We start from the raw sequence: 24,134 nt of genomic DNA on the forward strand, positions 1-24,134 counted from the left end.
CATTTTTCTTTCAACTTTTATCAATTTTAGTCTGTCTGATCTATAATTATTTTCATTCATAATTAAAATGATTTTCTTAACAAAAGTAAGTTATATGTTTTTTTTTGGTCAAAGAAGTAAGTTTATATGTTGAGTAAGTACTTATTTTCAACCATGACTCTTGCTGTAATCCTCATACTAGCTAATAGATAGGGATAAAGCTACATTTTATACTTAACTTGTATGGTTCTTGCAGCTGGGTCCTCAAATTTGATTTATTAATTGTACCTTGGCTTAAGCTTGGTCAAATCCTCTTCTAAAAATAACCCTTTATCACTTTTTTATATATTTATTTTGTTTTCCAAAATCAACTCCCTTGTTTGAATCACTGAAAATTGAAGGAAAAAGGAAAGCATGGCATTATCTAGTGTAGGTTGCCATCAGTGAAAGCATCTTCTTGCTCCGGGACTGGGACTTCCCCAGTGTCATTGGCATGGGATTGAATGCTTTAAAGGGTCGTTGGGAAATAAAAGTGTCAGGTGCATCAAAGTTGCAAAGTCCATTGTCCCTCATCCAACTCAAAGGAATAAAGATACCCCCTTTAGCAAAAGCTAAAACGGCAATGCTGTAATCTCTCCCTCTCACTGTCTCTCTCTCTCTCTCTCTCTCTCTCTACTTTAAATTTATGATGTCCAACCTGCCTTTTTCTTTTTTCATGCCCAATCAATTACCTCACTCTATGTTCTCTCTCGTTTCACCTTCAATTTAGCCAGCAGCTCCGCTTTTGGTATTCTTTTCATTTCTGCTGCATTTGCTTCCTTCAACCTCTGTCTAAAGAAGCTGGATAGATAGAGAAGCCAAAGTAAGAGAGATAGAGAGAGCCACTTGATCCAATAAAGGTCAGTTTTTCTATGCTTTGATCACACACCCATCTGAAGCTACTCAGTATCATGTCATTCCCATATCCTTCTCCTCAAACCCAGCAACATACATGCACTTTGTCTAAACACTTGTGATCTAAGTTTGAAAGCAACATTTTCTTTGAGAAACAATGAGGGTCCAATTCCTTGTTCTAGGAATTGCACTCCTGTGCACTATAATTCCTGGTTCATCTTCTTCTGTTAGCGATGTTGATGTCCTACTCTCGCTGAAGCAAGGATTTGAATCCCCTGAACCAGCTTTAAGCACTTGGAGTTCTTCAAACTCGAGCTCAGTTTGCTTGTGGTCCGGGATTAGATGCTCAAGGGGGCGCGTGGTTTCGCTCGAGCTGACGGATTTGAATTTGGGCGGCTCCGTCTCTCCTCTTGTTTCAAGATTCAATAGCCTTGTCGAGCTCTCGCTCGCTGGGAACAATTTCAGTGGCACGATCGAGATCGCCAACTTGACTAGTTTGAAGTTCCTGAACATCTCCAACAACCAGTTCAGTGGGAACTTGGACTGGAACTTCTCTAGTATTGCGAATTTGAAAGTGTTCGATGCATATAATAACAACTTCACGGGTTTATTGCCAACGGGTGTTCTTGACTTGAAGAAAATCAGGTATCTGAGCCTCGGAGGCAACTACTTTCAGGGAAAAATCCCAGAAAGTTACGGGGAATTAGTGGTTCTGGAGTACTTGTCACTCGCGGGGAATGGGCTGAATGGAAAAATACCGAGCGAGTTGGGAAATTTGACAGAGCTCAGAGAGATTTACTTGGGCTACTACAATGTCTTTGAAGGAGGCATTCCTAGAGAATTTGGCAATCTGATAAATCTTGTTCACATGGATCTTTCCTCGTGTGAATTGGACGGCATGTTACCACCTGAGTTGGGGAATTTGAAGAAGCTATACACATTGTATCTACAATTCAATCTTCTCTCGGGTCTGATCCCGAAGCAAGTTGGCAACTTGACAAGCTTGGTGAATCTTGATCTCTCTTTCAATTCACTCACCGGAGAGATACCATCGGAGGTTGCGAGTCTCCGGAAGCTGAAACTTGTTAACCTCTTCTTGAACAAGCTACATGGGTCGATTCCTGAGTTCCTTGCGGACCTTCCGAACCTGGAAACTCTAAGCCTATGGACAAACAACTTCACTGGTGTGATTCCTGAGAATCTTGGCAGGAATGGGAAGCTTCAGGATCTCGATTTGTCCACCAACAAGCTCACTGGCACGATCCCTCGAGATTTGTGCTCACATAACCGGCTCAGGATCTTAATCCTGTTTGACAATTTCCTCTTTGGGCCGATCCCGGAAGCTCTAGGCTCATGCTCTAGCCTAGTTAAGGTGAGATTGGGGCAGAACTACTTGAATGGAAGCATTCCGAATGGCTTCATTTACTTGCCTCGGCTCAAACTCATGGAATTGCAGAACAACTACCTGTCAGGAGTTTTGCCAGAGAATGGCGACAGGTCGTCGAAGCCTGAGATGTTAAACGAGCTCAATTTATTGAACAATCTCCTTTCGGGTCCTCTTCCGTCTTCACTCTCGAACTTTTCTAACCTCCAAATCGTACTCATCAGTGGGAATCAATTTTCAGGTCCGCTCCCGGCTTTTATAGGGGGCTTGAGGCAGGTGGTTAAGCTCGACCTGAGGCAGAATTTCTTGTCAGGCGAGATTCCACCGGATATTGGGAACTGTTACCATCTCACGTACCTAGACATCAGCCAGAACAACCTCTCTGGTCCGATCCCGCTCACGATTTCCAAGATTCCTATCCTCAGTTACCTGAACATCTCTAGGAACCACTTAAACCAGAGCATACCCAAAAAGATTGGTACAATGCAGAGCCTCACGATTGCAGACTTCTCTTTCAACTATTTCTCGGGTAAAATACCTGAATCTGGGCAATTTGCCTTGTTCAACGCCTCTTCCTTCGTGGGCAATCCAGGGCTTTGTGGTTCTATCCTAGACATCAGATGCAATCTCACCACATTCACAAGCACATCCGCCAGAAGTCATTTCAATTTCAAGTTAATGTTCGCGGTCGGCCTATTGATATGCTCCCTAGCTTTCACCACGGTGGCCATAATCAAAGCCAGGTCTTTTAAAAGAAAGGCTGGCGCCGGTTCGTGGAAGATGACGACATTTCAGAAGCTCGAGTTCTCGGTGCAAGACGTCCTGGAATGCGTCAAAGACGGCAATGAGATAGGGAGAGGTGGAGCCGGGATCGTCTACCACGGAAAAATGCCAAACGGCACTGAGATCGCCGTCAAGAAACTCCTAGGATTTGGCACGACTAGCCATGACCGTGGCTTCCGAGCAGAAATCCAAACGCTCGGCAACATCCGGCATAGGAACATCGTGAGGCTCCTGGCATTCTGCTCGAACAAAGAAACCAATCTCCTCGTCTACGAGTACATGAAAAATGGGAGCCTAGGTGAGACGCTGCACGGGAAGAAAGGCGCGTTCCTAGGATGGAGCTTGAGGTACAAGATCGCGGTCGAAGCCGCAAAAGGCTTGTGCTACCTGCACCATGACTGCTGCCCACTGATCCTTCACCGAGACGTGAAGTCGAACAACATCCTGCTGAACTCCAGCTATGAGGCGCATGTCGCCGATTTCGGGCTGGCCAAGTTCTTGGCGGACAGTGGAGGGTCGGAGTGCATGTCAGCGATCGCGGGGTCCTACGGCTACATTGCCCCTGGTATGCCACGCTTAAAATCTTTCATTATCATTCGTTGATTGGCAATTCACTAGAGTATTCATTTTTACGGATCAACCACATTGACACTATCAGAACAATTCTCTGACCCAAAGTCTCTGCATAGTTAAAGTCTTGAGTTCTGAAATCTACGCAACATTTCTGATATGTTTGACCCGAAGAAGAGAGGAAATGGAAATTGTCACTCAACAACACAGTCACTCAAAATCTTTAGTCAATGGTAGTACTTAGAGCGGGATCCATGGTCCAGTCAAATTCATGTAAATCGGAATCTAAGTGCGTCAACTTAGGTACCTGATGTATCATTAACGTTAAACAGAGCATTGAGTGCAGTGAGAGCAAACAGACATGCGCATTGCGCAATCCAACTCAATCCTTTAAAAAAGAACAATAATTTATGATTTTGGCTCCTTTTGCTTTTCTCTTCTTTATTTTTCCCTTTTTTTTTGGCTTTTGTCTTGAATTAATTGACTCCCTTTTGCTTTATTGCTATGTGGGGTGTGGTTTCTTTAACTATAATCATACAGTTCACGACAAAAGATCAAGAAACATCAATGCGTGCCAATTCATGTTGATTCACTTCGGCAAGACTAGCAAAAAGCTTATCCAAAGTGGCCGTTTTCCATCTACTTAGACCCACCCAAATGGAGTGGAACTTTGACAACGTGCCTATTTGACATGATTATCATCATTCGTAGCGTTGAAAGCTTCGAAGAAAACACAGCACAACACAAAATAACATTAAAATCGTCCCCACCAATGTTTCAAGGTCACTGACTGAACGTATTTCATAACGGAAAAATCCGTTCTTATTGCAGAGTACGCATACACCTTGCGGGTGGACGAGAAGAGCGACGTGTACAGCTTCGGGGTCGTGCTCCTGGAGCTCCTGACGGGGCGGCGGCCCGTGGGCGACTTCGGGGACGGGGTGGACATCGTCCAGTGGACGAAGATAGCCACCGCCAACTGGCGGAGAGAGGAGGCAACCCGCGTGGTGGACCCACGGCTGAGCCTCGTGCCGAAGGACGAGGCTGTGCACGTCTTCTTCGTCGCCACGCTGTGTGTCCAAGAGAACAGCACCGAGCGTCCCACGATGAGGGAGGTGGTACAAATGCTATCGGAGTTCCCTCGTCACCCGCCGCAAGATCACTCCACCTCCTCTTCTTCCTCTACTTCTTCTTCTTCGGCCTTTGCCAAGAACTTCAAGAGCTAAAAAAGAATCTGTTCATCTAATTTAGAGGGTGAATGTGGGATTTTTGTATGACCAAGTGTGTGAGCTCTCAACATTATGAGTAACAACATTATGAGTAACAAGATCAAGTCTTCGTTTCTTTAATATAAGCTAAAGCGCTCTTTCTTTCCGCAGCTGTCAAGAGAAACCACAGGCAAAGCAAAAGGTGCGCTCAAGACTCATCGCATCACTCGCAAAGTAAACAAAGAAGAGATTTTCTTTCGACCAAAAGAAGAAAACAAAGAAGAGATCAGAGATCAGAGATCAGAGCAGATCTAGGAACATTCAGAGCAAACCATATTACTCTGCACTAATCCACCTTAATCCCCTCTTTCGAACCGAGTCTGGCAATTGCAATGACCAAAGTGACAGAAGCTACACATAGACATTGTCCTCCAAATCAGAATGTGGTCAAAGAGTGCCATCAAATGGCAGCCAACACATACACCAAGTCATCAGATCGAACCCCAGGAGAACACCATTTAGAATCATTCATCATCTATGCAATTTTAGCAGAGATGGGAAGAGCAGAGTCATGGATAAAATCTCCGAGGATGAGCTCCTAAACGAACACCATGAGGAATGTCAATTGTCGGTCCAAAGATATGTGGACCGACCATCGTCACTTTGATCACAAGGGGCCAAAAGCTCTAGGGACTATATCGAAAACTTCCCTCGATCATATGGAACTTTTATCCACTCGTAAGGAATTTATCTTTCTAATTTACACCCGGGCATTGCAAGATTATACCAAATATTTCATCATAGTGCGCATATAGCGTTGGTCAATCTATAAAAGGTATAAGATAACGGCAATAATTATAAATAAAATCGTTTATTCTATCCTGCAAAGTCCTAAAAATTGTAATTAAAGTGCAATCGAGCTCTTCAAACTTAAGTGATAGCTTTTTTTTTAATTTCGTGCAAATGGGTAATTCTGTTAAGCCCGTCTAATTTGAGTGACAAGCAACGTTGCATTTTCTCGTATTTTCTTTATGCCTTAAAAATACTCTTCAAGGGCTAAATTGGGGGAAAAAAATCTATACGGGGTCTAAAATTTAGAAGAGGCGCCTCTCTTATTCTCAAATCAGCCCCCAAAAAACAAGAAAGATTGGATAAATTGGTCCCTCATCTTCAAGTGAGGAGCAGAGGATCGCCATGTCCAATCTTCCTTTCAAGATGACAAGGAGGCGTGGGGCGTTGATGAGGCAGATCGTATGTTTCGATCCTCGGAGGGCGAGCTTGTCGGATGTTTTGGCTGCTTGGGGTGAGGATGATGAAGCCCGGTTAAAGCCGATTGGCTTGCGGTTCTGAAAGAATTGAAGAAGCTGAACCATCCTGCTCATCTTGAGGTACATAGAGTACCTCAAGTCGCACATATTCGAGATTCGCAGATATTTTCTTGTTCCTCTTGCGATGAATGAGCGAGATTCGGAGCGACCGAGGAAGAAGAACCAAGATGGTCGTATTTGGGCTCTCTCAAGTCGCAGATATTCGACAGGGAAGAGAGGAAGCAGTATGATCTCCCACTACTTTCTGCCTCCTCCAACGTTGGGTTTTCGTCCTCGTGCTCATGCACTTCTTATGTGCTATCTCGTTTCGTTTTTCTTTATTATCTTTTCCAGGCAATACCAAGCTCGCACCAGAGGTCTCAATGCGTACGACCGGCACAGGAAGTTGGTTGATGATTTACGGTGCGTGTGGCTTCTTTCTTGTCTCGCATCTCCCCTCTGATAGAATGGGAATTCCGCTTTTGTCTGTGGGTTGCTGAAATTTGCTGGGTAATGTCGTGTCCGCGGAAGTTCTCTGTGTACTAAGCTAGTTACAGCTCAAGTTTCAGTTCGTGGTGGGATTGGGTTAGCCGTATGCTTTGCTCTGGAGTTGGGACTACATGAAACGATGCACATTGAGAGCTATTGATGTGTGGTATCCCCGTGGTCCTATATGAATAGGATGATGAACAGTCCCCTCCAATTAGAAGGATGGGGACTACTACAGTCATCCTCGTAGCCTCGTCTTCGATGTCGATGGAATTCCGACTGGCCTTCTATCCTTATTATCTACGATAATTATTTGTGAGGATTTAGTTGAGTGGTACTTAGTTGTCTGCTGAAGTTGGATGTCAACAAAGAGTGCAAATATCGAGCTCCTTATTTGTAGGTTCATGGTGTCCTACAGTAAAATGGATGAAGAATGGTCCTTTTTTGTGAAGGAGAAGGTGTCTACACTTATCCTCATATATTAATTCTTTTGGGTAGAGTTCATCTTAGGTTCTTATTTTCAGCAATGTTAATTCTTATGGTGATACGGGTGTTCGCCATATTCGAGCATTCCAATTTGTGGAGGTATGCTTGATATTTCTTCGTAGGCAAAGTCCCAGCTTACCATCTTACGGGGTTTTGCAGTTACTTTCTATGGCAAAGAAAGATCGGCACAAGCTAATTTGCCAGTAAAAACTGATCAAGATACTTTACGATAAGGCTACGGATATTTTCATCTTGTGTCCCTATACGTTTTATAGCAATTTGTATATGCAATATTTCTATTTTGAGCCAGAGAGCGCTAGCTATGCTTATTTCGTTTTGAAGCACTAATTATACCTTTATTGAGGACTATAACTTAAGAGAGAGGGCATATGATCAAAGCGAAACGCATCAATGTTGGCAGGCGTTCCATCTTTATAAAAATTCATCCATGACTCATGGTTCTTAAATTTCGTTTTCCTCATCAGTGAATCAGAGGCTACATAGAACGTACCACTGCCGATGACTTTTACTGTATAAGTAAACCGTTTTTCTCCTTTCTTTCCTATTTTTTTTGGGGATTTGATGCATACTGATGTTCACAAGCTTATGGTATCATTTGTGCAAGTCTTGTATGATGTTGTTATGCTATGTAGGTTAGATTGAATGAAGCGATGTTTTGAACTGCTACTGGTTCTTCCATTTGGTATCCCTTAACAGTTTGCTATGAATCATGAGCTATTAATTGGGAGTTTGCTCGGTTCATATGTATGGTCTTTTCAACTATCTTTGACATTTCTTCTCTTGCACTTCAGTGTATGCATTTATCGATTTCGGCGCTCTTTATTGTTGAAACCTGATTTTTAGCTCATTTTTTTATATTTTCAAAAATCTCAAAATTAGGACTAGGAATCTTGGCCAAGCCTAGAAACCTACTTCTAAACCAAAAATAATTTTTTTAGCATTTTCCTGCATTTTCCTTTAATTTCTTTTAGTCAAAATAAGTGAGAAAATCAATAAAAATAGCAAATGGAATCAGAAAATTCCATAAAAATATTCATTAGTATTATTTTAACTCCAATTTCATTAATTCATCATCAATTTTGAAAAATTTCAATCGAGTATGGGCTTTTCCCAAAATTGGGCAAAATCAAACCCGAATTGAACCAAAAATGCAATTAAATCTTTTCTAGTCATTTTTAAGTCATAGTGTCTTCACAACAAATGATTCTGGGACCTTGAATTACATAATGGTCGGTCCAATTGCATAATTTGTCAAAGAAATAAGAAAACCCCAAAATTCAATTAAAAATTAGACATTTTGAGTTCAAATTGGAAATCGTGCCCAATATGAAATTGTCGAACCATGAGATCATCATTTTTAGGGTTAATCAGATGTGGGTAATTCAATTTTGGCACCAATTTTTCCTAATCAGGTCATTAGGACATCGAATTGAACAAAACCTCAATAACCCGATTACAAAAAGTTAAAAATCTAGGACATGATCTTGTCGAAAATTGGGGAAAACTACATATTTGGGTTCAAAATGCGGTACGGAATTCAATTTTGGGGTTTAATTTTGAAAATTGGGTCAAAATTGAGCTTAATTTGCGAATTTAGACCAACCCAGGTCTGCCGAGTCGACCGGGTCAACCCAACCCGACCCGGGTCAGTCTTCTTCCTTACCCGACTTACCTAGAGCATTACAAACCCAGAAAAGTCAGCTCATGCCCACAACTTCACCGGCCTTAATCCCACCACAAACACGTGCGAAATACCGATTTAACAGCTGGAGAATCTCCAGCCATCATCGGTTATTCATCATAACCGATTTGGAGGTCGGTTGTAACAAGAATTTGGTGGGAAATCAATGAACAAAAAGAAAAAAAAAACTGATCATTATGAATAGAAGGTGCTTGGTGAAATGCCACAGAGAGAGAGAGAGAGAGAGAGAAAAGAGAGGACGATCGCGAGAAGGAGAGAGAGAGCGAAAGACGTGAGTTGAGGCTCCCTGAACCGAGCGATTGGCGCTTTTCCGGCTGAAAAGCGCCGACGAATCGGTTCAAGTGGTGAACCTCCTCACCTGGTGTAATAGCTATTATAAATTATTTTTTTAAATGCTCAAACATTAGTTAATAGCTAAGATAACAAAGGAATACATACAAGCAAAGTACATAAGAGACCTTGTCCATTAGATTAGACTTATGGATGTGTTTATCAAGGCAAACGGGCCATCGAACGACTACTGAGCAAAACTATAAAACAGTACCTACTCCCTGATTAATCAATACAAAACCTTCTTTAAGAAACCACATACCAAATTAGTGGCATTTATTATTATTATTTTCAAGAACACATGATATTCAAACTTTTGACTTGTCAACCGGCTGATAGCCCTTGTGCTGAAAATTAAAGATTTAGCAATTAATGCTATTCAGCTTGTTAGATAACTCTAATTAGTTTAGACTTAAAAGATTCAATTAAGCTAGAATTTGACTTATCTAATACATAAAAAAAGGGGGTCACCTAATTCATTTAGTAGAAGATGTAATTGGTGATAATTATAATCTTGTCAACTATATGGTTAGGACCTTCCAATCATGGTCGCAAATCTATATTTGGAAAGAAATTATAGATATCTAGTGATTGTCAAACAACTCTTTCTTTCTATTTTAACACTTAAAGATTATTAACACTTAAAGATAAGTTCCTAAGTTCTTAGCATTGATTCCTCAATATTATCGAATAGGCCTAAATGCACATAAATCAATACATTCATGTAGATCGAATAAGGCTCTGAAAGAGTGGTCGGTGTGGCCTCCAATTCGAGATTACTTTGAACTGGAGACGTAATTTCAATTTAAGTCACCACCTTCTAAGTCATTACCTGCACTGCCTTTGAATGAATTTATCTGTGTGGAATGTTCACTTATGCTTCTAAGTCTATCCAAAATTCTCATGTTTCAAAGCATGCTCAAACAAGATTTAGTGAGTTCCAAAATAAAATCGTATGAAAAAGTAAGCAATCTGATACCACATTACTTAAAAGTACAATTGATAAAAGTAACTCCGTCCTTTGCCACAAACCTCTCTTTTCTTAGGGCAATAATGCCAAAGATGAAATTATGGCTTATTCCTTTTTCCTCATTGCTTTGTCCTTTTCCTCAACAATCTGATAAGCACATCATTATTCTTAAAGGCAAGAGTTCAGTGTAAAGTTGTAGGCCAAGACCATACTGATGCATCGACTTTCGCAACTTCTTTAGTTCATCATAGGAGATAGCCTCGATAGAACAGGCCTTTCATTCAAAATGAGTTTTGTCTGAATTTGGAAGCTTATCCTGATGCTGACCGTGACAAAGTGGACCACATTTGCCTTGTATAGCATCGACCACTTTACTGTTCATAAGATGTATTTAGATTGGCCGTTACACAGTTAAATCATTGCACAAGAAACCTGTGCAATGAAGTCCGTAGCAAAATGTGGACAACACTCGTTTTTGGTCTATTGCACCAAAAGTCGGAAGAAATGACCGTTATTGCTTTCTTTAAAGCTAAAGATGTTTCACTGAAGATACGAACATAAGAGCATCATACATTTTTTTCACATGAATTGGAAGAATTAGTTGCAAGCATATGCATATTTTGTGCTCAGAATCTACCATATAGTTTCGTTAGATGTGCATAGATGCAGATTGTAGAGTATCCTTCTTATCTCTACTTCTTTATTACTGCACATGGTAATACACATCGTGCTGATGCAGTTCCATGTTTTTCAGGATATGTTTGCTAGCAATGAAGTCATCAGCTCCATCATTCGTTTGTTGCTGCAGGAGCAAATGCCTGTAAACTGAACTTTGAAATGGCATCTCGTCAGTCTTCTCCTGTTCACAATTGGGCATATGATATGCCAAAATGCAAGTTCCAACCTATTGTGTGATGTTGACGATTATGATTCTCATTGATGTTGCTACTTGCCTGTGGAGTCTCTTGACATTGTGATCCGTGTAGTCTGGGGGTCAATGCATCTGATTTAAGCATATCATCGGAACTCGATGTTAAGGGCGAAGTTAAGGTTTCCACGTCGTTTTTCAAGCATATGAAGTGAAGACATGTCTCCCAAGCACACGCGCCACAGATGTGATTGTGTGCATAATACCATATGAGCCTACATTATGATGCCTGCGTGGCTACAAATTATAGGACTCTAGTCTTTTGTAGATCTAAATGTAACACACATGTTATCGTCAGCATGATTGGTCTAGTAGCCTTCACTTTTAGGTTCTTTTTTGAAGGTGAGGCTCTACAAATAAATCAGAGTTCTAAGGAAAATGTCGTTATCACTATAGTATTTATGATAGTGTTCCACTATATCAATCTATTGTATCTTCAATTTATATCAGTCTTCTAACTCGCGTCTTTCTTTTTAGAATACTTTATTTGAATTGTTTTTCTATCATCTGACAAACTTCTTGTCCTTATGATCAGACAAACTCCTTGATGAAATAGCAGCTAAATATTCTCTAAAAGAGTTCTCGATATTGTCCTAACATACCATAATTTGGAACTGAAAATGTGGCAAACATTTCACAATTTCAGCTCGTAGAATACCAAAGTCAATTTGCATTACGCACCCGTGATTGTCATTGAGAGTAGAGCTAGCTGCTATTTCCGTCATAGTGCGGCCTCTTTCACTTGAATTTGCCTATGCAATGCCACATGCATTAGATTCTCTGGTGTTAGTCATGATTTATAGTATTATACAAAGTGGGGAAAAAAATCTTCTACTTTTAAAGGATTTTAAATAGCCTTGAACACTTATTTTGCAAATATTGATTTTGTGAGCAAATGTGTGAATTATAATTCTCTAATCTCTCACATGTTTTATAATTGTAATCTAATTTTTCCTAGCCTCCTAAAAAAATTCAAATCTCGAAATATTTTTATCCTAAATTCAAACCTTCCAAAAAAATTTATATAAATACGGAAATTTTCTCAAATTTTTCTTTAACTTTCCCCCTTCCTCTTGTCAAACTAGAATTTAGATCACGCCCTCTTTTTTTTTTTTTGTGGGGGGGGAGGAGATTACTTTCAAGCACGCAAAAACAAAGCAAATGGTGGTTTTCAGTCGGTCTTCTTTGCGTTGAGCTTTTCCTTCGTCTTGCAACCGGCAATGGCAATGCACTTCAAAGCAGCAGAAATTCCATCGCTTACGATGGGAGGAGCCGTCCAAACCTGGAAGATCGCGACGGTTTCCGAGAAAATTCTGAATTCTCCACGCCGGGCCTCATGCAAGACCAATACTTTCTTTTGATCGCGGATTGCTTCTTGGGATTTGGCTCGTAGTTTAAACCGACTTCAGTTTGTTTCCGGTGCCGTGATCTGTGCTTGATGTGAAGTCGAAGATTACGAGGATATTCTATTTTAACGTCCATGTTGTTCCCACGTCGGCGGCATTTGAAGCGAAGTCTCCTTTTTTGACATACAGTTAAGAGATGTTTGCTTTCGGATGGTTGAGGAGACATTCCCTTTATTGCTTTCTCCAAAAGAACTGAACTGATATGTCCGAGAAAAATGCATGTTTGTAGCATTCAAGAACATTGCACGTGAAATTTCCAGCACAATGGTAAGGAAAGGACGTTGGTTTGGCTGAAGTAGTTGGTTTGAACAAGTAATCATGGGAAAAAAGTAAACATTTGTTCTCTCTCTCTTTCAAACAGCGCAATAGGTATTATAGCTTAGTTACGTTACAATTGTAATAGCTATTACATCATAACCTTAACCATTACTGTGATCAAACCAAATGTGCAATAACAAATTTGTTTACAAGGAGGAGAAGCGGGTCGGAGGGAAAGTAGTGAAGTTGCATCTCAAGATTACTCTAGCGACCTCCATGAACTAAAAACATGTGAATTAAAGTGAGAGCAAGTCTGATAGTAGCTTATTTCATGATGAATACTTTCCAAATAACGAGGGATGCGAGGAGGCTAAGCAAAATAGAAAGGAGCTTAGAGACAGAATAAGAATGAGGGAGCATGTAAAATAAGAGTATGAAGTCCAGATGGTGAGAAGGGTACAAAATCTGGTTTCTAAAATTCTGGTAAATGGGATTAATCATGACTTGCTTACATTCTGAACCAGCCAAGTGATACCGAGAGACCTATTGCTTGCTTTGTGCATGCCATCGACAAAACTTTGTCTACAAACTTGTCTAAGAGAATATTGGAAGTTTTGGAACAAATTCCTAAAGCATACGACACCTACTCGAAAAATAAAAAATGAAAGGGCTCGGCCAACACGGAACCAAAAGTTTATGGGTTATATTGAAAAATTTCCTCAATCAGATCAAAATTTTTATTCCCTCATAAGGAGTTTATTTTTCTAATTTAGACCCAAGAGTTGCAAGATCGCACCAAAGGTCTCATCGTGGTGCACATATAGTGTCAGCAATTTTATAATTGATAAAATCCTAAAATACATGACACCTGCTCGAAAGAATCAAAAAGTATAAGGGCTCGGCTAACACAGAACCGAAAGTTGAGGGGGCTATATTGAAAATTTTCCCCAATAATATCCAACTTTATCCACACATAAGGAACTTATTGTTCCAATTTAGACCCAGGAGTGTTGACACATGAAATTTTGTCGACAATTCAATTTTTTTTCTTAAAAAAGAAAGAAAGAAAGACTAGCTAAAAACCAAATTACTCAATAAAAAGGCGGACCAGACCTTAAAACCAGCCAGTTCGGTCATCTGCCCATTTTTTTTTTCTAGTAGCCCATTTGGTAAGACCATTGGGCTGTCACTTAGACCCAATAAAAGGGGGCCTAGCCTTCCTTTATTATTTCTCTCAGCTTCGTCTAAAAAGACTTCAAAAGCTTTTCTTTTGGTCATATTTATTAAGATGTAGCATTCTAATAAGAATACAAACTTAATTCACCATGCCATTCGTTTTTCCAAACTCTCTCAGTATCGACCATGACTTTTTCGAGGGGTCGCGTTCTCTAGACTAGTAAGTATTTTAGAGGCTTGTAAGGCTTTCAAGACAACCCTTTATCATATATTTTTTAACATACAAAGAAGTGGGGTCAATGCAATAAATAGTCTAAGTTAAAAGGCACTTCGGCCGAAAGAAAGTTAGAGAACCAACATAGCTACTCGAATTAAGCTTGCGAGGCTTTGAGTCATTAGGTTCAGACCTTGCATTACCAAGCGCAAATTTGATTCAATTTATTTGGGAAGTCAAAGATTACCTTATCCATATTTTGGGGTAAACTTTGTGGGACTATGACAATGTTTTATTGGCCAATGCCACATCACCCAAATGATGTGGCTCCGCGACGACGCTAAGGCAATGATGCATTTTGGAGTATTATGCCGTCATCGTTGTCGCTGCTTCCATATCACTGCCTCCGCCCTTCAGATGTGACGCTCCAGTTCCTTCCTTCCACGGCAGAGCTTGCTTTCTTGCTTGGTTTTGCCCAGTCGAAATCTCTCCATCTCGCTGTTACTTTGGACCGAGAGCACCGAGCGACGTGCATATTGTCTTGGGTCCCGAGCTCATGTCGACACCAGAATGAAAGTCGATAATCCTTGACATTCGATTATTGACCTGGGCGCAATTCCAACGATATGCGCAGCACATCACTCTCTCCTACACGATACACAAAGTGTTAAATGCTTGTGAAGATTTTTCTTCTTAAGAGGAAGATATGCACATCTTCAAAGACTTGAGAGATTGACCTGAAGGAAACTCCAAAAGGGGTATCTTTATTGTATGAAAAGAAAAGCTGAAATAGAATTTTAATCTCGAATTTTCTTTCAAAAGGTTTCGTGAAAATTCATATACATTCTTCAGATAAATATATGATTTAATCCTAACTAATCGATAGTGTCATTATTTAAACGTGGATAAGATAGTCAGATGTTTATCTATAAAATGTCTCATGCTTTTTATATCCTAATCTTTCCAATTTTACAGAATTCGAGTTCGAAATTTCAAAATAGATCAGATACTCGTATTTTTGAATTAGAAATAACATGTTAGGTCTAGTTGGTGAGTTCGTTACAATTATATTCCTAATGGCCTCCTTTTGCGGATTAGATGAAGGGAAGTGACGGTGGGTTGAGTTGTGGCTTTCATTATCAAATTCTTGTTTTAAGCCTAAATGATTAACATTATTCACAAAGAAGTGAACTTTTAGACACTCTCGGAGACTATATTGATTGAATAAGGTCTTTCAAAAATAGAGAAGATTATCTCGATGCACTTCAAATTCCATCACCTCAAAAGGGCAAAGAATCCTCCTTGAATTCCTCCCAGCCGTCTTTAGTTTCTCCGCGCGCTCTTCTTCGTACAGAAAAAAGAGACAGATTCTTCCTTTTGTCTAAGTTGCTGTTCGGTGTAAGCACGTCGCTCCCCAAGTGATCACCGTTCAAAGTCTCTTAGGTATACAGCTTTTGATTGACCAGACTCAAAAGTAACTTTTCTGTGGGCTGAGTTTGTTTTCTTTGGTGAGTTTTGCAGGGAAGCAACAATGATCAATGCTGCTGAAACGGGGCTTCCAGTTCGACTTGAGGTCTGTGTCTCCATGCGCTCGTTTGTCTTGTTTTACAGTTTTATTAGGAAAACTGGTACATGGGTATTATCTTGATCGATGCCCTCCGCCTGTTTGATGACATGTTGGAGTCAATGTACCAAATTGTTTTTCAGGGGAAGTTTAAGGCAATGGTGTTCTGTTGGGTGCTTGGACTTGGGTCTCTTGTGGCTTGGAACAGTATTCTGACCATTGGAGATTATTACTATAAAGTGTTCCCGGTAATCAATTGCGGATTATTCTCAACTTCCCACGTTCTTTTAAAGTTAATACCCTGATCGCTCTGTTTTGTGATCTATATTTATTGAACTTTTTGTTCTCTTTAGCTGTCTGATTTGATTTGGAAGAGTCTTGACTCTGTTTGAGTTCCGAGAATTGTAGTTCTATAATTGTTTATTCAACACTGTCTGACTAGAAAACAGGTGTGTCTAGAGAATTTTGCTAATCAAGTTGATTTGTTGTACCGTGATTTCACCATTGTCATCATGGCCAAGGTTCATCTTCTTGATCCCTTGAGTCGTAGCAATAAGAGTTTGTTGCTATATGGTTGATATAACCATCACAATGCTGGGTGACATCCGGATGGGTAATTAACACAATCATCTTACAAGTGCTATTTTAGGACTAGCAAACTGTTTACTTGTCTTTTTGATATCTCTTCTGCTAATTATTTCGTTTTGTAATTTGCTTAGTGTAATATGAAGTCATAGGTTGATTGCGCTATTCTAACTACATGTTTTGTGTTGGCTGAAGCATTATCATCCTTCAAGAGTGCTTACAGTTGTTTATCAACCATTCGCAATTGGGACGATGGCTATCTTAGTGTACAATGAATCCAGAGTTGACACAAGAAAGAGGAATATAGTTGGATACACTCTTTTCACTCTAAGTACACTCTTTCTCATAGTTGTAAGTTGTCCGAAGGCATAAGTCTTTCTATTCCTGGTGATCCTACTAGCGCAATTATCTAATTCATGTTATTTTCCATGAATTCTGGTATCTTACATTAACTCCATTGCTGGATTTCATACATGATAGTTGGACTTAGCCACATCAGGGAAAGGGGGAATTGGGCTTTATTTCGGTATATGTGTGCTCGTTGCCTGTTTTGGAGTGGCCAATGCTCAAGTTCAGGGTGGTATGGTCGGCGATCTGTCTTTCATGTGTCCTCAATTCATGCAGGTGGGCAGTCTCCTACTGTTTTATTTCATTCTTTCTGCAAATTATTCCCTTAAAGATACATCTTTTCAAGTTGGATCTTGGTCTTTCTACCTCAAATTATGAAGGATTTTCATTTATGCAGTCGTATTTCGCTGGTTCAGCTGCATCAGGAGCACTAACATCTGCTTTGAGGTTGATGACAAAGGCAGCCTTTGACAAGACTCATGACGGTCTTCGCAAGGGAGCTAGTATGTAATTCCTTGTCGTCACTAGAAAATCTTTATCAATTTCTAAATTCTTCCGGTCATGTAGAAGTCTTGTTGTTTGTGGAATTTTAACACTCGAGAAAGTCTGGTTTGACTTGATAGCATCTGTGATCACGTGCGTATATCATGTAATCCTTAAGGACCTAGGCTTTATGTCATACCATGGTTTATCTCATTTTTTAAGGAATTATCAATAAGTAGGTAAAACCCACTTTCCTATGTTGTGCCTTGACTATACACTGAGGAAACTCATGGTGCAATAATCAGCTTTGTCAAGTGAAAGCAATATGCAGAATTATTCTCATCAATCTTCAATTTATTTTTCAGTGTTGTTTCTGGCAATCTCTACGTTCTTCGAGTTTATATGCATCATTCTGTATGCTACTTGGTTCGCTAAGATTCCAGTTGTAAAGTCCTGCCGCTCCAAGGCGGCCTCGGAAGGGTGTAAATCTGTGTCGGCTGACCTTGCTGCTGCTGGAATTCAAAGACAGGTGCATCATAGCGGTGAAACTTTCTCTGTTGTAGTTCTTAAATTTGTGTTCCTTTCAATGTATCTGAAACCTTGAAAATTTTGAAATTTTGGCAGGATGAAGGCTCTAAAGATGATCTATTGAGCAACAAACAATTGTTGTTTCAAAATATAGATTATGCCATTGGTCTATATCTTACACATGTTTTGACATTGACAATCTTCCCGGGCTTTTTCTATGAGAACACCGGAACACACCAATTGGGATCATGGTGAGTACTAGTAACAGAGGCCGATTTCTCTAATGAATGTCGCCCTCTGCAAAGGTTTGTGCACTCACTAGAATCTTGCTTCATCACTTCCGTTTCAGGTACTCACTAGTTTTGATTGCTATTTACAATGTATGGGATTTCATAGCTCAGTACATTCCCCTTATCAGTTGGCTCAAGTTAGAGTCCCGAAAGGGCTTCATGTTAGCGACTCTTGCACGTTTCCTTTTTGTCCCTGCATTCTATTTCACAGCAAAGTATGGTGATCAGGGGTGGATGATAATGCTCGTTTCTTTCTTGGGCTTGACCCATGGTTATCTTACTGTCTCTGTTATGACAATAGCACCCAAGGGCTACAAGGTTTGACCCGAACTTTATCTCTTTTGAGTTGTGTTCATTTTAGCAAAATTTCTTCTTACAATTCAAAATGGGTCGAGCTCTTTTTTCAGGGACCGGAGCAAAATACCTTGGGCAACTTGCTTGTGTTGTTTCTCTTGGGTGGGACATTTACGGGAGTTGCTCTAGGCTGGTTGTGGATGATAGGCAACGGCAAGTTTTAGAGAGCAGTCATCACTTTCATGAGGATGACTTTCGTTAGGGAAGGAAATGATCTCACTCGAGGTTCTTTCGATTCGCATATATTGAAAAGGACACATTTAGTTGTTAGGCTAAGTACAAGTCACATTTTCCTTTCTCTATATGTAAATGCCCATTAATTTTGCAAGTAGAATGCAATGGTATTTTATTTGAATTTATCAATTATAGTAAATGTTTTGTTACGGCGACAATGCTGCTTGTACTTTCACACTCAAACCTCTGGAAGGAAAACCCTATAGCTTCACTACATTGAAGTATTTATCTTCTTCTTCTTTTGTCATTATATAGTATTTATCTTTGAAAAGCCTCACTTGGGGTATATTTCAAATCTTATAGCTGCTTTGAACTTTAGTACAAGTCGCCTAGAACACTCTTCAACTGGATGCGATATGTATGACAGCCTTTTCAGCCTTCCTAGTTCTCCTACAGCTCAGATGAATCGATCATGCACAGAAAAAGCTTGATTTCTAGCTTATTTGTCAAAGTACAACATGCTCCCATCTTTGTGCCTCCCACTCTGCTTTTGGCCCGCCTCTAGCTCAGTTCATTTGATTAGCGATGTATGTCATGGTCGAAAGTAAGGAAAAAAAGTTTGTACGTATCGCTGTTACTTCACAGTCAAACACACCTTACCTTGAGTTGAGAAAAATCAGCAATGGCTGAAGCTCGATCGGCCTCGGACTCCGACTCCTCACTTGAAGCTCCTAATCTTCCGACTGCTGCAAGGAAGCCAAGTCTCTGGTTATCTTTCATTCCCATCGTCATTGTCTCCAACGACTTCTCCCTCCGATTTGATCGTCCGTTCAACATGGTCTGTTGTTGCTGCTTTTCTTCAAGGTATTATTGGTTATGCTCTGTTTCCGTTACTTATGTGTGCGAGACTGAGGCCGAGAACTCTAGTTGTGTTTTACGTGAAAATAGTCTCCAATTGACGATCCATTTATTGATTTGAGCCTCATTTGATGATATTGTGGTCGTATGGTTTGAAATCGCTGCTTCGCTCTGTCATCTCGATCACTAAACCGAGATGCCTTCCATATGTTCGTTGAAATGCCTGAGCGAAACTCATGTGCAAATAAGTCATTGAAACATGTTCTCGTGTTTGAAGTTTGTGTTCGCTGGTTGTGTGAATTTTTACCTGTAAACTGTTTGTATGATATATGAGCGTAAGGTTCGAAACACTCTGCATTGCTTATTTCACTAAATGAAAGTTGAGTTTGAAGTCGATGTCGCTATTTGCTTGGAAAGTGATCGGGATTGAAACTACTTTTCACTGATATGAATTAAACCTTTTCTAGAAGCATCTGGATTGAAACGTTGCATTAATATTGCGTATAAAATCATTTTCCGAGATGCTCACCATTTGTTTGACGAAATGCATCTGTTAGATTTGTGATTGTTTGCTTTGTGTTATTGATCGTTTGGAAAGCAATCTGTCGTGTCTCAGATGATTTTTGTTCAAAAAAATAAAGTAACTACGTGTAATGTTTCCTAGTCCATTTCCTGTCAATCGATATTTTCCTTCACTTATTGATGCTGCAATACTATTTGTATGTGTCCAGACTAGGATGCGTAAGCTCATAAATAATAGATGATATTCCATGCTTACATTGGGAAGAGGAAGTGAGTGAAAAACTTTAGCATGGACCACCGGCACCCCAAAAGGACAAAACATGCAAATTCCCAAGAAATTGAGTTTGTCACGTACCCTTTTGTTTTTTTCTAGTTTTTGGAGGCAAAAGTCCACCAAGTGCGAATAATTCTATCAAACACTTCTCATGCCATCATTACGAAGCATATTTCAACATACCTAGAAGAGAATGCGTGACCCAAAGCGACCTTGAGATGTTTGAATTGAGCTTGCAAATTTGATATGAGATTTCTCAAGTCACTTGAAACCGTAAAAAACATAGCATTAAACATGACTCAAACGAAATGATTATACTTTTTTTCTCGAGAAGAGCGGTGAAGCCCTTACATTAGCCAAAATAATTCTCAGAGAACAAGAATCATGTAGTACAATTGAGCAATCACAACAATAAAACTAAGGTTAGCCACTCGAGAAAACAAAGATTGCGCCCTGTTGTTTCCCTTTCGGCCTCACCACAGAGGTCCTCCCAAATTCGAATGTCCCTCTTGCACTTCTGCTGCCTAAACTTGGTTCCAGACCACAAGTGAGGACTCACAAAAGGCAAAGCATGTGAATGAACGGGATAACAAACTAAGAAATGCAAATATGAGTTATTGGTCATAATTGAACAGGTTTAAAAAGACAATGCAGATCTCACGGACTGATGGGGATAGCTAATCTTTTGTGGTTCAAGAGCGAAAGTGCACAGCATAGTTTGTAGTGCAGTTAAGTGCAATCGCTTCTATGCACAAAGCTTGGGAAGATATTGAGTATTTATAATCAAGCGGGGGTGGTGTGGAAAAAGGAATAGAACCTATGAATATGCTTTGCCATTGTATTTGAGGTGAAGAGTGTGTGCGCACACCAGCTACACACATCCACAGCTCTTTTGCATTTGCTTAATCATGAATCTCAATATGTGGGCTTTGATGTTTAACTCTTTTCTTTGAATAAAATTCGTTTTCGAAAAAAAAAAAAAAGAAATAGCTCGACCGTACAGTTAATTATCAAAGGACGGTTGGCCTCACTGCCCCCAAGGATAACTAGGATGTAATGCATTAGAAATTAGAGATCGACCTTGATGTATTTGCATAATTTGCTACTATTCCTTGCATTAATTAAAACGTGGAAAAGTTAATGTCTGCAAAATACATAAAAGATCAACGGTCAACACTTTTATGGTCAGTATCCTAAGTTAAGTTATGTTGTCTAGTCGTGCTAAGCAATGGTCGTATAATTTCTGGTATACAGGCAATTGGGTTTTTCGGTCTCTTTCCCGGTTGAGTCCTCTAATTTTCTTGACGTGTGCAATTGAATCCTTTAGTTCTTTCCAAATGTGCGAGTCCTTTCGTCCATGGAACAAAAGGCAATGCTACTAATTTATTTTACACGGATTGTTATGTAACACGACTTTGATGGTTGTTGATTAGAGGGTGATTTCAACTTTCAAGCACAAGATAAAAAGACTTCATTGACATGTCCAATGAGAACGGAGATCATCTGCCCTGAAATTTTATTGGTGTATTAATCAATTATCAACTGGCAAGGTATATAAATGATTTTTGTATCAGTGGTTGCGACACCTTCATTTTTTTTTTTGTCGTAAAAGGCATAACTTTCATTAATAATCGAAACATAAATCAAACGAGGGTTCAAAGTCGAAACATTACAAGACCAAAGAGACTGGGGAGGCCTACCAAGCCAATTCGGGCAAAGAGAGTCAATCTAATTCCGCGTCTCGATTGGCATCCCTGGCTATGTGGAGCAGAGAATTCACATTTGTCCAATAAGATTTCACTATGGTTCGATTATTTTTCAATTCCCATAACGCCATAAAGAATTGACAATAAGATTGATAACTTTAATTAACTATAAAGAATTATATTTAAGTTGGCATGGGGAAAGCAAAAAAAAAGGGGGGGATTACACACCCGATAAAACTCAGTTTTTTTATGCTTTGATCACACACCCATCTGAAGCTTCTCTTCAAGCCCAGCAACGTACAAGCACTTTGTCTAAACACTCGTGACCTATGTTTGAAAGCAACATTTTCTTTGAGAAACAATGAGGGTCCGATTCCTTGTTCTAGGAATTGCACTCTTGTGCACTATGATTCCTGGATCATCTTCTTCTGTAAGCGATGTTGATGTCCCACTCTCGCTGAAGCAAGGATTCCAGTCCCCCGAACCGGCTTTAAGCACTTGGAGTTCTTCAAACTCGAGCTCAGTTGGTTTATGGTCCGGGATTAGATGCTCGAGGGTATGCGTGGTTTCGCTCGAGCTGACAGATTTGAATCGTCGCCATGCTGTGCGTCCAAAAGAACAGCACCGAGCGTCCCACGATGAGGGAGGTGGTTCAAATGCTCTCGGAGTTCCCTCGTCACCAGCCTCAAGATCACTTCACCTCCTCTTCTTGCTCTACTTCTTCTTCAGCAGCCTTTGCCAAGTACTTCACGAGCTAAAAAGAAAATATCTGTTCATCTAATTTAGAGCGTCAATGTGGGATTTTTGTATAACCAAGTGTGTGAGCTCTCAACATTACGAGTAACAAGATCAAATCTTCGTTTCTTTTACTTTTCGGACAGATCTCCGAACATTGAGAGTAAACCATATTACTCTGCACTAATTATGTGAGCTCTCAACATTATGAGTAACAAGATCCAGTCTTCGTTTCTTTTACTTTTTGGACAGATCTCCGAACATTGAGAGTAAACCATATTTCTATGCACTAATCCACCTTAATCCCTTTTTTTTCGAACTGAGTCGGGCAATTGCGATGGCCAGAGTAACAGAAGCTGTACATAGAACTCCGTCCTCCAGATCAGAATGTGGTCAAAGAGTGCCATCAAATGGCAGCCAATACATTCACCAAATCATCAGATCAAACCCCAGGAGAACACCATTTAGAATCATTCATAGTCTATGCAACTTTAGCAGAGACGGGAAGAGCAGAGTCATGTATGAACTTTCCAAGGATGAGCTCCTGAACGAAAACCATGAGGAACGTCAATTGTCGGTCCAAAGATATGTAGACCGACCATCGTCAATTTGATCACAAGGGGCCAAAAGCTCTAGGGGCTATATTGAAAACTTCCCTCGATTATATGGAACTTTTATCCGCTCGTAAGGAATTTATCTTTCTAATGTGCGCTCGGGCGTGGCAATATTGTACCAAATATTTCATCAGAGTGCACATATAGCGTCGGTCAACGGATAAAAAGGTATAAGAAAACGGCAATAATTATTGATAAAATCGTTTCTTCTATCCTGTAAAGTCCTAAAAATTGTAATTAAAGTGCAATTAAGCTCTTCAAATTTATAAATCTGGTAATTAAGTTATAAATTTTTTTTATTCCGTGTAAATGGGTAATAATTCTGTTAAGCCCGTCTAATTCGAGTGACAAAAAACGCTAAACGTGACAATTTTTTAGTAATTTTTTATGCCTTGAAAACCTTCTCTTCAAGGGCTAAATTGGGGAGAAAAAAAATCTATATGGGGTCTAAAATTTAGAAGAGGCACCTCTCTTATTCTCAAATCAGCCCCCAAAAAACAAGAAAGATTGGATAAATTGGTCCCTCATCTTCAAGTGAGGAGCAGAGGATCGCCGTATCCCAATCTTCCGTTCAAGATGACGAGAAGGTGTAAGGCGTTGATGAGGCAGATCGTACGTTTCGATCCTCGGAGATATTCGACATTCGCAGATATTCTTTTGTTCTTCTCGCGATGAATGAACGAGATTCGGAGCGACCGAGGAAGAAGAAACAAGATGGTCGTCTTTTGGCTCTCTCAAGTCGCAGACATTCGACAGAGAAGAGAGGAAGCAGTATGTTTTCCCACTACTTTCTGCCTCCTCCGATGTTGGGTTTTCGTCCTCGTGCTCGTGCACTTCTCATGTGCTATCTTGTTTCGTTTTTTTTTTATTTTATTATCTTTTCCTGGCAATACCAAGCTCGCACCAGAGGTCTCAATGCGTACGACCGGCGCTGGAAGTTGGTCGATGATTTACGGTGCGTGTGGCTTCTTTCTTGTCTCGCATCTCCCCTCTG

The 24,134-nt window shown here is 40.1% G+C and overlaps 3 protein-coding genes across 5 annotated transcripts; all 3 read left to right on the plus strand.

The window, feature by feature from the left end:
* The first annotated feature begins 668 nt into the window (after positions 1–668).
* Positions 669–22,771, plus strand: LOC115687992 (leucine-rich repeat receptor-like serine/threonine-protein kinase BAM1). 2 transcript variants are annotated; one of them, XM_056306755.1, is made up of 3 exons: positions 669–3,605; positions 4,442–4,725; positions 22,439–22,771. In XM_056306755.1, the coding sequence occupies exons 1-3, from the start codon at positions 1,031–1,033 to the stop codon at positions 22,547–22,549; spliced, it is 2,970 nt and encodes a 989-aa protein (XP_056162730.1). In that variant the 5' UTR covers positions 669–1,030; the 3' UTR covers positions 22,550–22,771. The 2 variants fall into 2 exon arrangements, with proteins under 2 accessions (XP_056162730.1, XP_056162729.1); XM_056306754.1 differs by lacking the exon at positions 22,439–22,771 and having other exon boundaries at positions 4,442–4,851.
* LOC130136655 (uncharacterized) lies at positions 6,006–7,911 on the plus strand. 2 transcript variants are annotated; one of them, XM_056306758.1, is made up of 4 exons: positions 6,006–6,121; positions 6,215–6,370; positions 6,480–6,548; positions 7,260–7,911. In XM_056306758.1, the coding sequence occupies exons 1-4, from the start codon at positions 6,013–6,015 to the stop codon at positions 7,331–7,333; spliced, it is 408 nt and encodes a 135-aa protein (XP_056162733.1). In that variant the 5' UTR covers positions 6,006–6,012; the 3' UTR covers positions 7,334–7,911. The 2 variants fall into 2 exon arrangements, with proteins under 2 accessions (XP_056162733.1, XP_056162732.1); XM_056306757.1 differs by lacking the exon at positions 7,260–7,911 and having other exon boundaries at positions 6,480–7,244.
* LOC115666890 (equilibrative nucleotide transporter 3-like) lies at positions 15,606–18,591 on the plus strand. Its single transcript, XM_056306756.1, has 9 exons — positions 15,606–15,678; positions 15,813–15,917; positions 16,450–16,605; positions 16,735–16,878; positions 17,000–17,105; positions 17,451–17,614; positions 17,710–17,864; positions 17,963–18,221; positions 18,311–18,591. The coding sequence occupies exons 1-9, from the start codon at positions 15,637–15,639 to the stop codon at positions 18,419–18,421; spliced, it is 1,242 nt and encodes a 413-aa protein (XP_056162731.1). The 5' UTR covers positions 15,606–15,636; the 3' UTR covers positions 18,422–18,591.
* Positions 22,772–24,134: the final 1,363 nt, after the last annotated feature.

The sequence above is a fragment of the Syzygium oleosum genome, unplaced genomic scaffold, assembly GCF_021117445.2.
Source record: "Syzygium oleosum isolate NSW1041296 unplaced genomic scaffold, Sole_v2.1 Sole_v2.47, whole genome shotgun sequence".
In the NCBI taxonomy this organism is placed as follows: Eukaryota; Viridiplantae; Streptophyta; class Magnoliopsida; order Myrtales; family Myrtaceae; genus Syzygium; species Syzygium oleosum.

Coding starts and splice junctions, on each gene's coding strand:
- LOC115687992 (XM_056306755.1), top strand. CDS start 1,031: ATGAGGGTCCAATTCCTTGTTCTAGGAATTGCACTCCTGTGCACTATA. Junction 3,606..4,441: donor CTACGGCTACATTGCCCCTG/GTATGCCACGCT, acceptor TTCTTATTGCAG/AGTACGCATACACCTTGCGG. Junction 4,726..22,438: donor AGCGTCCCACGATGAGGGAG/GTGGTACAAATG, acceptor ACGATGAGGGAG/GTGGTTCAAATGCTCTCGGA.
- LOC130136655 (XM_056306757.1), top strand. CDS start 6,013: ATGTCCAATCTTCCTTTCAAGATGACAAGGAGGCGTGGGGCGTTGATG. Junction 6,122..6,214: donor GGATGTTTTGGCTGCTTGGG/GTGAGGATGATG, acceptor TGAGGTACATAG/AGTACCTCAAGTCGCACATA. Junction 6,371..6,479: donor GACAGGGAAGAGAGGAAGCA/GTATGATCTCCC, acceptor TATCTTTTCCAG/GCAATACCAAGCTCGCACCA.
- LOC115666890 (XM_056306756.1), top strand. CDS start 15,637: ATGATCAATGCTGCTGAAACGGGGCTTCCAGTTCGACTTGAG. Junction 15,679..15,812: donor GGCTTCCAGTTCGACTTGAG/GTCTGTGTCTCC, acceptor ATTGTTTTTCAG/GGGAAGTTTAAGGCAATGGT. Junction 17,615..17,709: donor CTGCTGGAATTCAAAGACAG/GTGCATCATAGC, acceptor AAATTTTGGCAG/GATGAAGGCTCTAAAGATGA.